The sequence below is a fragment of the Larimichthys crocea genome, chromosome III, assembly GCF_000972845.2.
Source record: "Larimichthys crocea isolate SSNF chromosome III, L_crocea_2.0, whole genome shotgun sequence".
Classification (NCBI taxonomy): Eukaryota; Metazoa; Chordata; class Actinopteri; family Sciaenidae; genus Larimichthys; species Larimichthys crocea.
The window spans coordinates 24,210,391-24,223,117 of NC_040013.1; the positions used below are offsets into that span (position 1 = coordinate 24,210,391).

The 12,727-nt window shown below is 40.7% G+C and overlaps 1 protein-coding gene across 2 annotated transcripts in view; it reads left to right on the forward strand.

Annotated features, from left to right (window-relative positions):
* The window catches only part of gfra1a (gdnf family receptor alpha 1a), an 89,019-nt gene that overhangs the window by 67,992 nt on the left and 8,300 nt on the right, over positions 1–12,727 (forward strand). For both annotated transcript variants that reach the window (XM_027278128.1, XM_027278129.1), the window contains one exon: positions 8,204–8,385. In XM_027278128.1, the coding sequence (XP_027133929.1) occupies positions 8,204–8,385 (182 nt within the window). The remainder of the gene's footprint in view (positions 1–8,203; positions 8,386–12,727) is intronic.

Sequence of the window (12,727 nt, forward strand, 5' to 3'; positions counted from 1 at the left end):
GCCCGGTTGCTGTATGACCAGCTGTTTACTATTCTGTTTTGTTCTGTACTTCAGTCTTATCTTCTCTTCTGAATTCTCTTATTTTCTATTTTCATCCACTAGTCTCTGCTGCTCTCTTCCCTGTTTTGCCTCCTTTATCCTCTCTTTTCTCTCCCTGTCTCTATTTCTCCCGGTCTAACCAAATATATCCCATTGCCATGCTTGCATTGTTATCCCTCTGCATTATAGAGAAACCAGTCATACTGCACCACGGTGCCTGAATGTGTGTGGATATATCTCTGTGTTCATTTGTGTGCGTGCCTAAAAGCTGTAGCAGATCTTGTGCTCCAGATCTTTGACAGAAAGCAGCTTTTTTTTTTTTCATCCAGCCCTCTTATACAACAACTTTAATTAACAACCACCCTTTCCAAACACACAGACACACTGTCTGTCTCTACCCACGGCACACACACATACATACAAACACAAGACAAGATTAACAAGTTGCAGGACATTCCAACTGAGCTGCAGAGATAAGAGCTCAATTCATTGTTTCCCCTGTAATCAGAGCTAATTCTGCTCCTTTTGTTTTGACAGTGCACTCTGTGCCAGTCAGCCTGCTGCTGTCCTCCACAACACTGTTTAAGTGTAATGCGATTCTTCATTGATTCCTGTACAGAGGTCAGAACACAGGGTCAGATAGAGAGTCTTTTCTTCAAGGACACCGAAGCTGGATGAATGTCTGTAATCACACACGCCTGAAGAATGGAACTACAACCCTTGATTGGATGGACATTGATTATAAATTACAAGATCTGTGTCAGGCCCAGCTGATTAGCTAATAATACAACTGGTGATTCTAATGAATTAGACCTAGGAATAGAAATAGTGATCGAAATGAATGAATGAGTTGTCAGTAAATGGTTAATTGTCTCGAGCTGGGTCTCGATGGCCAGTTCCATTTCAGATCAGGTTTTAAGTTGATGACATTGTTTGATTTGGCGCAGCACTTAGGCAGCCAGATCTCTTATAGAACCTTTCATCGCTTTCTCTCGCAAAACCAAACGTACAAGAGTTTAATTTCCACTTTCATTGGATGAAATGGGGTTGCCGACTGACTTATCAGCTGTCACTGATTTTTAATTGTGTAAATACCGTAAATAACTTTTTTTTTTTCCCAACTTTGTTTATTGAATTTTTAAACACATAAATGACAGCTATAAGAAAGCAAGTATCAAGTTTCTCATTATCGTTATCACAAAACTAAGATAAAAACAAATAATGTACAAGACACTTGTGTATAAATATATAAACAAACAAACAAACAAACAAACAAACCAAAATAATAATTTAAAAAAAAAAGGGCAGGTCACCTATACAAAATGAGGAGTTAGACAGCTACATAGATGGCTGTTGTTAACGGCACATTATAAAGAACAGTCACACACAACTGTACGAAGCATGACATTAAAAACAGATCAGACAATGTACAAGAGATTGTTTGTCAGTCCGGGATGTTAGGAAAAGTCAATTTATTCGCATACTCAAAAAATGGTCCCCATGTTCTCCTGAAAGAAGCCGACGATCCTCTCAGTGTGCAGCGAATTTTGTAAATATCGTAAATAACTTGACCAAAAGCGTTATTGTCTGGTCAATGTGTTTCTTTTAGCCGGTGTCCAAATCCTAGTGCCAAATCAAACTGTGAGCAGACAAACTTTAAAGTTGTCTTTGACTTTAGTGACCTACAATGTTAAAAGTTGATTAACCTGAATCAATTGTTTTCAACAAAGAAACATGAATAAAGACTAGAGGTCGAACAATTCATCGGTTTTCCCAATGAAAGGGTTCTGAGAGGACATTTCTAAAATTGTCTCCAACAGTTGCCGATGGCTGCGCAGCATCACGGAAAAGATTTATTGCAATGCGATTTATGCTATGCTAACTGCCAACAAGCCAAAAAAAAGTTTGTAATTCATAGTTCCCTGGTTCTGGTTCTTGAGAATCAAATTACTCTCCAACTTCATCCTCTAAGTTAATTACTCCATGGACCCACCATCAAACCATCCAGCTTCCTAGACTGGCCATTCCCTAGAGCCAACTGCAGTTCACTCAAACTGGATAATCATCCAATCATTCAGCTATCAGCTTTTTACTACTCCAAACTTGTACGTTATTATATCGACCTCTACAAAAATCCACCATCAGGGGATCTCTAATAAAGACATGACATTTATTTTTTTACTTGCTCAATCAGCCGTTCCTCTTGCCAGTCACAGAGTTGACTTGCTTCAGGCAAGTGTGTGTCAATGCCTGGAGTGGATTAGCTTGCTCTATTAAATTCTGCTGAAATATCAAACATGTTTAATAAAAAACTGTGACCACTATCTGTTCATTTGTACAGATATTTCCACTGCCGAGGTGCACAGTCACCCTGTTAATGAATCGGTTGGGTATTCAATTGATGAAGCAATCAACTGCAAGGCACATCTACAGAGGAATCAATTCATTAGTGTGTTTCTAGCTGTATGATTTAGAAAAATAAAATAATGAGCCATAGTCACAACATGGGGGTTGAGCTGCTGCTGGTGGCTCAGCTCTACATGAGCAGTGGGTGGTTTGATTTTCTTCTATCAGAATGATAGTTACCATCGAGATCTACCAACTCTTCTCTCTTTCACCCTCTTATGTCTTCTCCTCTTCTATTATCTTCCACCTCCCCCCCAACCTCCTCTTGTTTTCTCCGCACCGTTGTCTCCCTTACCAGTCGGGGTTAACAAGGTTGGACTGCCGTAGATAATAAGGGCTCCCGCAGTCAGTGTGTGAGCGTGTTATCGAGTGCGTATTTCAGCCTGCATGTAAGCATCTTTGCGTATTTCACTAAGTGCATGTGTGAGTGTCATACACGTGTGTTCGCATGGTTTCATACGTGAGATTTGCAAGATCAAAGAGGGTTAATGTGGGTTAAAACCAGCTTTTATCGACGACAGGGAGCCGTACGAACAGCAAAGTGGGAGGATCACGTCTGATTTTGTTTTTCACTGTCCATCCTCTTCTCTCTCACTCTTCCTTTTCTGCATACTCGTTTGACCATCACAACCCTTTACTTTTACTCGTTCTCCTGCTCACTTGTCGCCGCTCATCCCATCTCCCGGCCTGCATCTCCCTCTCCCTCCTTTTTCGTCCGTGCCCTCCCTCTTTCTTCTCTCATTAAGTTTGCTCGGCAGTAACTGGAACTGACAACTCTGAGAATCCTGACACACGCCAGCTACAGGGTCATGACTAGAGAGAAACTACGAGAGAGAAAAGAAAGATAAGAGACAGAGAGAGAGAATATGGACAGGCTTTAAGGGAGGACTTTCTGTTCTTATACTGCACTTTGGAAGTTTTATTGCTCAGGGATGGAGAGTTTCCTCAGATGAAAGCCTGGCTTGTCTTTATATACATGTCATACTGTGACAGATATATATTTAAATATATAAGCATCCACTAATAAAGTAGTTCCCAACCTTTTTGCCTCTTGAACCCTTGAAATGAATCAATGTTTACTTGCAAGTTATCATCAAAGATTATGTCATGTGTCTATTGATTATGATTTAACAGGGTTTTTCCACCATTTCCAGTAGGTTTTAGACTTTGAGAGGTTATATGTTTGTTTTCCTATCCTTTAATTCTTCTAACAACCCCACAGAGTTATCCTGTGACCCGTCAGAGAGGTCCTCACCCCTGTGTGAAACCACTGCTTTAATATTCTCACGAAAAAACCCTGGAGCTTTAATGTATTCAAAGCCTTTCCAGTGTGATGCCTCCCTATTTCTAGACTATGTACTGAATATGCAAAGGTCACACCATCCAACATGATCATAATTCTAGTATTACAGCAAACATTGTACATGTAAAGTGAGATAACATGGTAATGCAGACATCTGTGAGAGGCAAACTTGTACCGCTTCACACAAATATCTGCTGCAGCGGGAAGATGATGATATCATGTTTGCTCAAATACGCAGTGATGTCTGCATCAGTGAAGGTTGAATGAATATTTGGTTTAGTGCGTTTGTGTTTTTTATCTTTTTAAGACCGTTTAAGTTGAAGACCTTGAAAGTGAGGATATTTTTAGAAAGCGTCTAGCTTAGTCATCACTTCGAAGTTAGAATAAGGGCAATCACAGTCATGAATTGTTGCTACAAGGTGATACTCACCCAATATGGTTTCAGGTCAAGTGTGCTGATGTCATTCATTACTGGAATAGATGAACGGTAGCTACTTTACAAGAAATTTGGCTTGCTCCTTTGTTTGTCTTTAAACCTTTAAATAAATTCTCCATTATAAGGTTAAAGGTGAAAGGTGGTGAAGCACAACACGTGTTTAAGCATTACCCTGTTCATACATGGCATTGACATGCGTCTTGGGACACCTCTAAGTATGTCATTTCAATTTGGAAAAACAAAATGTTGTTTTCAACCCATGGGCCAACAGCAGCCACTAACACACTGGGACAAATAGACACAATGTTTCTTACACAAAGAAAGAAATAACTTAATGTATAACATTTGCTGAATTCACAGGAATTCCTAAGTCTGCTGCTTATCTTGGCAGATAAGAAAACCCGAATGCATAATTTGCTTTGCAGTGAACCAAATAAGAATCACACAGTATTTTGTTTGTACTTACAGGACGTCATTTGAGTAGGTGGTCCTTCAATGTGGACCAGTACACACTGAATCTGGTCTGAGCGATCAGATCCCAAAACACTGATCTCTGTTGAATGTACTGAGGAAAGGCATACACTCTCCAAATATCTCAGTCTCAAAGATTAGCGCTCTGCCCTTGAAGTAATACTTTCACCTCAGACTGCATAACATTTCCAGTCGCAGTAAAACATCATTACTATTGTGTTTAAGTTTGAGCATACAAAAGGCTTTTAGTTAAGATGACGTCACCGAGTAACTGCAAGCTTATTATCCACCTAGCTCAGCTCGCACCGAAAGAAACAGTATGATATACAAAATGAAAATAAAAATGCAGATGTCATATAATTGGATTTTGGAGGATTTGATTGGAATGTGTTTTTATAATTTTGAATCGATTTTCAACCTCCGAACAAGCTTAGAAGTGTTTCTGTAATAGCTGACTGGAAAGTTACTGTAAGCCTTCGCTGCTTTGCCAAAGGAAATTCGATTGATTGTGAATAACAGACAGGACAACGAATGTATAAACTGATGTGTCAGACAGGCACCGGATAGAAACGTAAACAATATTTTGTACTGCGTTGTGTATATAGTCAAAGAGGAATCGAGGACTAGGAGCACACTGACATCCTGAGGCTTCATTTGAGATGCAAACTCTTCTTCACACACGGTCACTGTGCTGTGAATGTAATTAGGCCTTAGGTGAAGACAGAGGCGCCAGGAAAGAGCCCATTAACACTTACAATATGCTCATCAGCCTTCTGCTATCTCGGCATAAAGCTACCAGTTATGCAATAACATGCTCACACACACGTAAGAAACATTTAAATACACAACACACCCATGAGCGAAAGTCGCACTTATCAGGGCTGCGGGGTATTGACAGAAATGACTTATTTTGTGCTGATTATTGCATTTCATATGAACGCCAGCATGTGTCGGCAGCTTTTTAATATGTCGTAATTTATTTTTCAAGACTTATAAAATGTTAAATATTATGATGGGATAAAATTCTACAAGATTTGTAGAAAAGGGCAGTTTATTTTTCAGCCAGGACTTGTCCCATTCCATCTTTTTCCTTCAGTAATCATCACATCATCATACTTGGTCATTCATTGCTCGTCACTGTGAGAAACAGAGAAAGACTTTCCATCTTTTGGGAATGTCTGGTCTTACCAGAGCTCAATCCAACAAAGCAGATGAAGTGAGGGAGTCTCTGGCTCTACTTAATTCAAGATTAATAGTCACGTTTATTAAATGTGCATATTGGAACTAGCTCAAAGGGGTTTTTTTTCTAGGTCAGGGCGAGTTTAAGCAGAAGTTACTCCCACAGTGGAGGGAAAAGAAAGAGGAGAGGGCATGTGTTTAAGTCTGTCCAAACACAAGTCAGTCCAGTCGAACCAAAGTATCCAGATGTGACCGGGTTCAGCTGTCGAAAAAATAGAGGAAAAGTGAAAGGTAACCTTAATTTACTTCTCCAAGAAATCCCCAGTATTCTAATGGCGAGCTGTCAGAGTTGCAATCAAAAGTCAAGCTCTTGAGTTCTGATTTGCTGAGATGCCAAACACACCCTGAGAATCCCCTGCTTCCTTTTGCTTGAGGAAATACCTGGATGAAGGTCAACAGGAATTAGGGAACACTACCATGGGTGCTTTTTAGAAAGGACCATAAGGAGAAGAGGGAAGGTCACTGACTGGAGAAACGCCCTCTATCAATCACTCTTAAGATTTCAACATCTGGAGGATGAATCTTGCCAGCAGGTACTCCTCTGGTCCTGCAGTGAAGCTTTAGAGCTTCGGGATGCCGCCGCGTAGAGGTGTGGACTCACAACTTAATTGTAACTCAACAAGTCTCAGACTCATGTTAGTGTTTTCTGGGTCTGGTTGAGTTTGGGAGTATGTTTGCTTGAAAGACTGGTGCCAACATGTTCAGTTCATCTGGGACTCATACTCTGTGTGCACTGCCCAAAGGTTGATGCGTGGAAACATCAAGAAAACAACAAGAAAAAGAAAGTTAAGCATTTAAAGTATCCAGAGCATCTGTAGAGAGAGAGGAATGGAAAGAAAAGATTGATTGATTATTAATATAGTCCATAGAAGATGGCATTGATAAAATATGTTTAATTATAGCACAGTACAGATAAATTTAGGTTTTTATTTATGTATTTCTGTTGCTTTTTTTTTAATACAACCCACATGCGATATGCCGAGCGGCACTACAGTTTAATATTTGACCTGGTCCAACAAAATGAATATATGCTGAATGCGTAGACATACTCGTGTCTTTGCACATGTATGCATGAATATTTCAGTGGGGTTAAAGAGCCGTTATGAAGATCCATTCTCCCTTCCTTTACCACAGTATCAGGGTCATAATTCACTGTTGGAGGGAAGAATATCATTACGTTCAAACAGCAGCTCTGTGAAGCTCGGCTTTCCTCTGATGTGTGTATGAGTGAGTGTGTGTTTGTGTGTGCGTGTGTGTTTCTTTTACATCAAAGCCATAGAACGCTATTAATAGGGCCACTAATGGACTCTAATGGTAAATAGCCACATCAGCACTCAGGTTTTTGACTGTGTGGTGAATTTATAATGGTGGGGGAAGTGATAACTAAACTTAAGTACCTGCTAACTCACCTTTAATTGTGGTTTAGGCCTCTGCAGTATAAAGCTTTATTTTAACATGGGGACTAACAAGCGTGTGATTCACGATAAGCTTCAGCTCGGTGCTTAAGTGACCTGCTTGGAATCATGACCTAGTATTTCTGGTGGAACAAGCTGATGATTTACCGACTCAGCATGCATCGAAGTCAGACTCATCAAGAGATGTGTCGGAAGTCTTAGTCATGATGAAGACTTAGGTGTTTTCTTCACTTGTTTCTTTACTAACTATATTCATGTCTGTTGAGTTTTAGTTTCACTCTGAGCCTCAAGATGACAGTTTGTATTTGTTTTAGTAACACTTTGGTCATTTTTACCCCTAGTTCAAGTCAACGACAACTCAAAAAAGTGTATAAAAAGTCATTAGTGTGTGCTGCGTATATGTGTAGATACAGTATGTATGAAGATCAAACCCTTACCCTAACCGTATCAATCTTCCCACTACTGTGAATGGGGAACAAAAGCAAGCAAAGCCCCTTGTAGTGCGCCATGTTGCTGACAACTGACAATTGTGCTACTGTAGGGCATGAGGTTGGCGATTAGTGAAGTGGGGTCAGGTTTGGGTCATTGATTAATGGATATTGTGTGGGTCAAGTAGGTGCAGGTGTTAAATACCTGTATTAAACCTCTGTTTTCTCTTATTAGGGAAAAAATATCATACATTTTTTGAATGTCCAACAGCCAACCACTAACAACTTAGTCCTGTCTCAACAAGAGCAGAACATACATTTCATCGTAGTTTTTCTGATCAAAGCCCTCGTCTTTGTCATGGAAATAAGGTGGTTGACTGAAATTCTTCGTCATAGTTTTCAATAACGAAATGAACGCTGGTTGTTCGCAGCTAATCGGTTTTGTCTCTTCTCTTTCCATCTGTAGGTAATGCCATCCAGGCCTTTGGGAATGGGACAGACGTGACAGTGTGGCAGCCGATGTCCCCCGTTCAGACCACCACCTCCACCACTACCCCCTACCAGAGAAACCGTGAACGCAACCCCAACACCATCGACAACCACATCAACACAGACCCTGGCATCTATCACTTCTGTGGCAGCCTACAGGTTAGACACACGCACAAGCTCAAGGTTTGGAAGCTCAAGGTTTCCAGTCACCCTGGGACAAATCTGACATTTCCAAAACTTTTTTTTTTTTCTGTGTAGAAAAAGTTTTTACCGATGGTTTCTGAGATACCAATGCTCTTTATCCGACCTGCTGATCTATCATTTTCTGTCAGTCTCAGTATCCATATATCCACAGCATGTGTTCATGTATAGCTATCTTACTGCCAGTCTGTTTGTCTGTTTCTGTTGCATACCTGACTGCCTCTTCATCCTCTGGCTAACTTTCTATCTCTTTTTACTCTCAGCGAACTCCATGTGTTTGTCTAGTATTGTCACAATACAAAATATGTCAAGTAATACTTCAAATAAAGTGAGGGTTGCTCATATTGGAGGAGAGGCTCACAGACAAGACAACTTCAGACAAGGCTTAGTGGAGAAAGTAGAACATTTAACAGCTACAGAGCCAGATATGTTCCTCAGGTGTTGGTGAAGACCAAACCAGAGCTGAAAACCCCAGCCCACCCCACACCCACACACATAGTGACTAATCATACACCTGCACGAATCGGAAACTTTTTAGCCAACTCCTAAATGTGGCTGCAGCTGTGACGGATCTCAAGTCAGCAGGCAGCTTGTTCTGAAGAGCTAGACCTCAGACAGGAGACCTTCGCTAAATCACCTAAGAGGCCTGATGAGCTTTTTTAGTAGAAAGAAATGAACTGAGGATCCAAACCACTGAGCGTCAGCAGGATTTTGATTATGTGTTATACCCGGAGTTATTAAAGTGCTTTCAGTACCTGAATAATATGTTTAAAATAGACCATATCCCTTTTTTTAGTCAGTTTTGATCCAGAATAATGCCAAGTTTTTTGACTTTCAGAAACAGATGTCTGTCTCTGACTTTTAGGGCCAACAAGTATCTCAGTCTCAGCTTGTATTTTGCCATAACAGTTTGCCTACACTTGTCCTTTCCCTGTGTTTGTTCTGATCTGGATTGGCCAGTTTGTTTGGTTAGTTTGGCTGTTGACACACTCATGTGTATAGATCCATCTGTGTAGCTGTACGTGCCAGCCGCGTCGTGCCCGATAATACTTGGAAACTGTATTTCTCAGCTGGAGCAGCCACTCCTGCTCTACAGGAGCAACAGTTATCTGGCTGATGAAACAGAGGGATCACAAGCAGCAATCCTGAACACCGGTGATGGGCTCCTCCTGGGTCAGAGAGGAAGTGGGGATAATACTGTCATTACCAGCAGAGCGATGACAGGGAATCAGAGAGCCATTTCACATACAATAACACTGCAGCCCGATGAAGCATTATAAAATCACTGAATGTATTCTTACCTGCGTTTACAGAAAATCCCCTAGTGATTTCAAAGTGAGGCAAACAATCTTAACCATAAATATCATTTTTATGTTCATGTAGTTGTCGTTCATGATGTTCCACGCTGTTGTAGTGATCGTGCATTGCGACACAAAGTTTCTGAATTGTTTTTAGTACTGCGTGGCTTTAAATCCCTAATGTGCAGCTTGTTGAATATATAAACATGTGTTATTGAAATGAAACAAACTCAAACACAATCCAGTTTTTGACCCCCAGATTTTAAAGAAGCATTAATTTCTACTTAGAACAAGAGATAAACACAATTTTCACATATCATAACCTCATTAAAGAGTTATGGTAAAGAAGGCAGTTGCTTATTACAGGTCCTGCAGACACAAAGCATCATTAATTATCGTTCATTGTAAGACGTGTTTCAGGGTAACCTGACACATTTAAGTTCGAACTGAAACTTCATTTAACTCTGTTTTGGTCTCTACCATCTCCTAAAAGTAACACCTCGCTCTGTGTTGACCAGGTAGATGCTCACCTTATCTGCAGTTTGGAAAGACGGTTGATGAGGGCAAAAAGCTCATCAACAGTACGGCTGCATGCTCTAGAATCAAAACAATAAGCTGAAAGGTGCTAAAATGCGCCGCAGAGCCGTGTGATAATTCTCTGTGGGTTTGTCACTTTTATCGACCCGTCTCACATTACAGATTGTCAGTTGATCCATATACAGATATTAAATAATGCAATTAGTGTCAAAGCTGAGTCCTTACTGCAGCGGACCTTGAAGAGTCTTGCCAGAGGGTCTTTGCTGAATGTCATCTTCTCTCTCTCCTTCTGCTTTTCCGGTCTCGCTTGACTGTCCTGTGAAATATATATATATCGAAATGTAACTTCAATTCATCCTCCTGCATCTGTTTTGACTATTTACCTTTAGTGACCTGGCTATCCTGTTTAGATTTAGATAACGGATTGTACCTTTGACTTTATGTCCATGACTGTTTTCAGAAAAAAACAAGACTAGAGTTCAATAATGCTGCCCCACAAACACACACACATGCAGGCTTATAGCCCTGCAAGTTCAGTTCACACACACAGATATTGTAGATAGATGCAATAACCCACAAATGCAAGCACACACACACACACACACACACATATATATATATATACAGTCTGTACTGATAATGAGCTTTGGTGGTGTACTGGTGCGTGTGTGCTGTTGGCACTGCTCTGATAGCACGTCAAGTACAAGTTAATGAGAGAGTTGTGTTAAACCACTTTTCTCGTGTGTATGTGTGCGTGAACAGTTCCTATACTGGAGTGTGGTTGCATGTATGTGTGTGTGTGTACGCAGGCATCAAAGCAGGCCGTTGTAATGACACACTCGGGGGACATGCCTGTGAAAAGATTCACTCCACTCTCCTCATTGATCTCTCGTTCTATCACGTACACACACACACACACACACATGCAGAATAATAACCATTAACCAGTGACTCAGAACCTCTTCGCTTCCAGCAAATGACAGCCCGACAACACTTACTGTGTTGCATTTACCTCTGCTTAGAAGAAACAAATCAAAGACTGAAAGAAAAGGTGGAAGGTGGAACCGGCTGAAAACTTCTCAGCTTCCACCTTCGCCTTTTGTCAACGTCAAATTGACGATGACTCCTTTGTGAAATGTTCAGAGAACACGAGGAAAGTGTTTTCTATTTTGTCCATGCATGTACTAAAACCTGTAGTTGTTTTTATTCATGCTACCAGCACGACAGCTGGCAAAGTTGGTCTGTCGGTTACTTGGCTGACTGGTTCAGACTGAAATATGGACTGTCGTGAGAGTTTGTCTAATGATTCATACCATTCCAGTCTTGCCGACTTTGGGGATTTTTTGGACTTTTGGGTTTTAGTGAAATACTGCATATGGACCACTATTGGGTAAATTGCCATGGTGCAGATTTCAAGAGTTCCCAGAGGAGACATCATCATGAGTGGTGTTTCATTTAGTGCCACTGAGAGTTTAAAAATTTGGAAGAAACATCCACAATTCCTATAGATTACATCCTATACGGGACTTTGGAAATCCCTTGACTCTTATATATTGCTGCCATTGTCCAGTTCTTTGGTTTTAACCAAATACTTCTAAAACTAATGGCATTTCCATTAGCCTCAGCCTTTGGCCATTACATAGAACTATTTTGGAAGTCGTTATTGCAAACTGTTGGAAAAGGATAGGTTCATTCAAAAATATATACAGGCCAGGTGATTGGATAAGCTCAAACCATCAACCAACTGTAACCTTAACCAAGAAATTCTCCATGCAGCCTGCGGCTCGGCTGGTAAAGCATCTCGTAAGAGTAATAAAATCTGGTAGTCTAGAGGTGTCTGCGGTTTGATTCCTGGCTCGCCCCAATCCATTTTAAGTGTCCCTGAGCAGCATACTTAATCCCAAATTGCTCCTATCAGTGTGTGTACAGTACCATGGTGCTTTGGATACGAAGCGCTGTAATTCTTCTAATGAGTGGTTGAATGGATGAAACTGACAAGTGTTGTAAAAGCTCTTTTAGAGGTCAGTAAACCAGGCAGACATTATGTAAGTCCATTCTGATATAGCAACCACTGTTGTTCTTTTCCAGCAAAGAGTCACTTCTCACATCCCGAGTGTTAAACCATTCATATAGCTGATGCCGTATGGCCAGTAGTTCCCCATAGGATGCCGAGCAAGATGGATTCTCGGCTTATCTTGTGATTTGTTGAGCTCACGAGTCCAGCTTTCTCACGAGATTACCCCAGCTATAGCACATTTTAGCATGGTAATCGCAGACATCATACCTGCTTATCAAGATTTTATTCCAAGTGTGTTTGCATGCCGACATTATAGAGTTGTTAGCATGGCTGTAGACTCTTCATCTTATCTATTTTCTACCTGTATTGTCTTTTGAAGGTAATTAAAGACACTATAAGGACTGCTTTTCCTTTTTTATTACACAGTAGAGCTCGCTGGACCTCCACA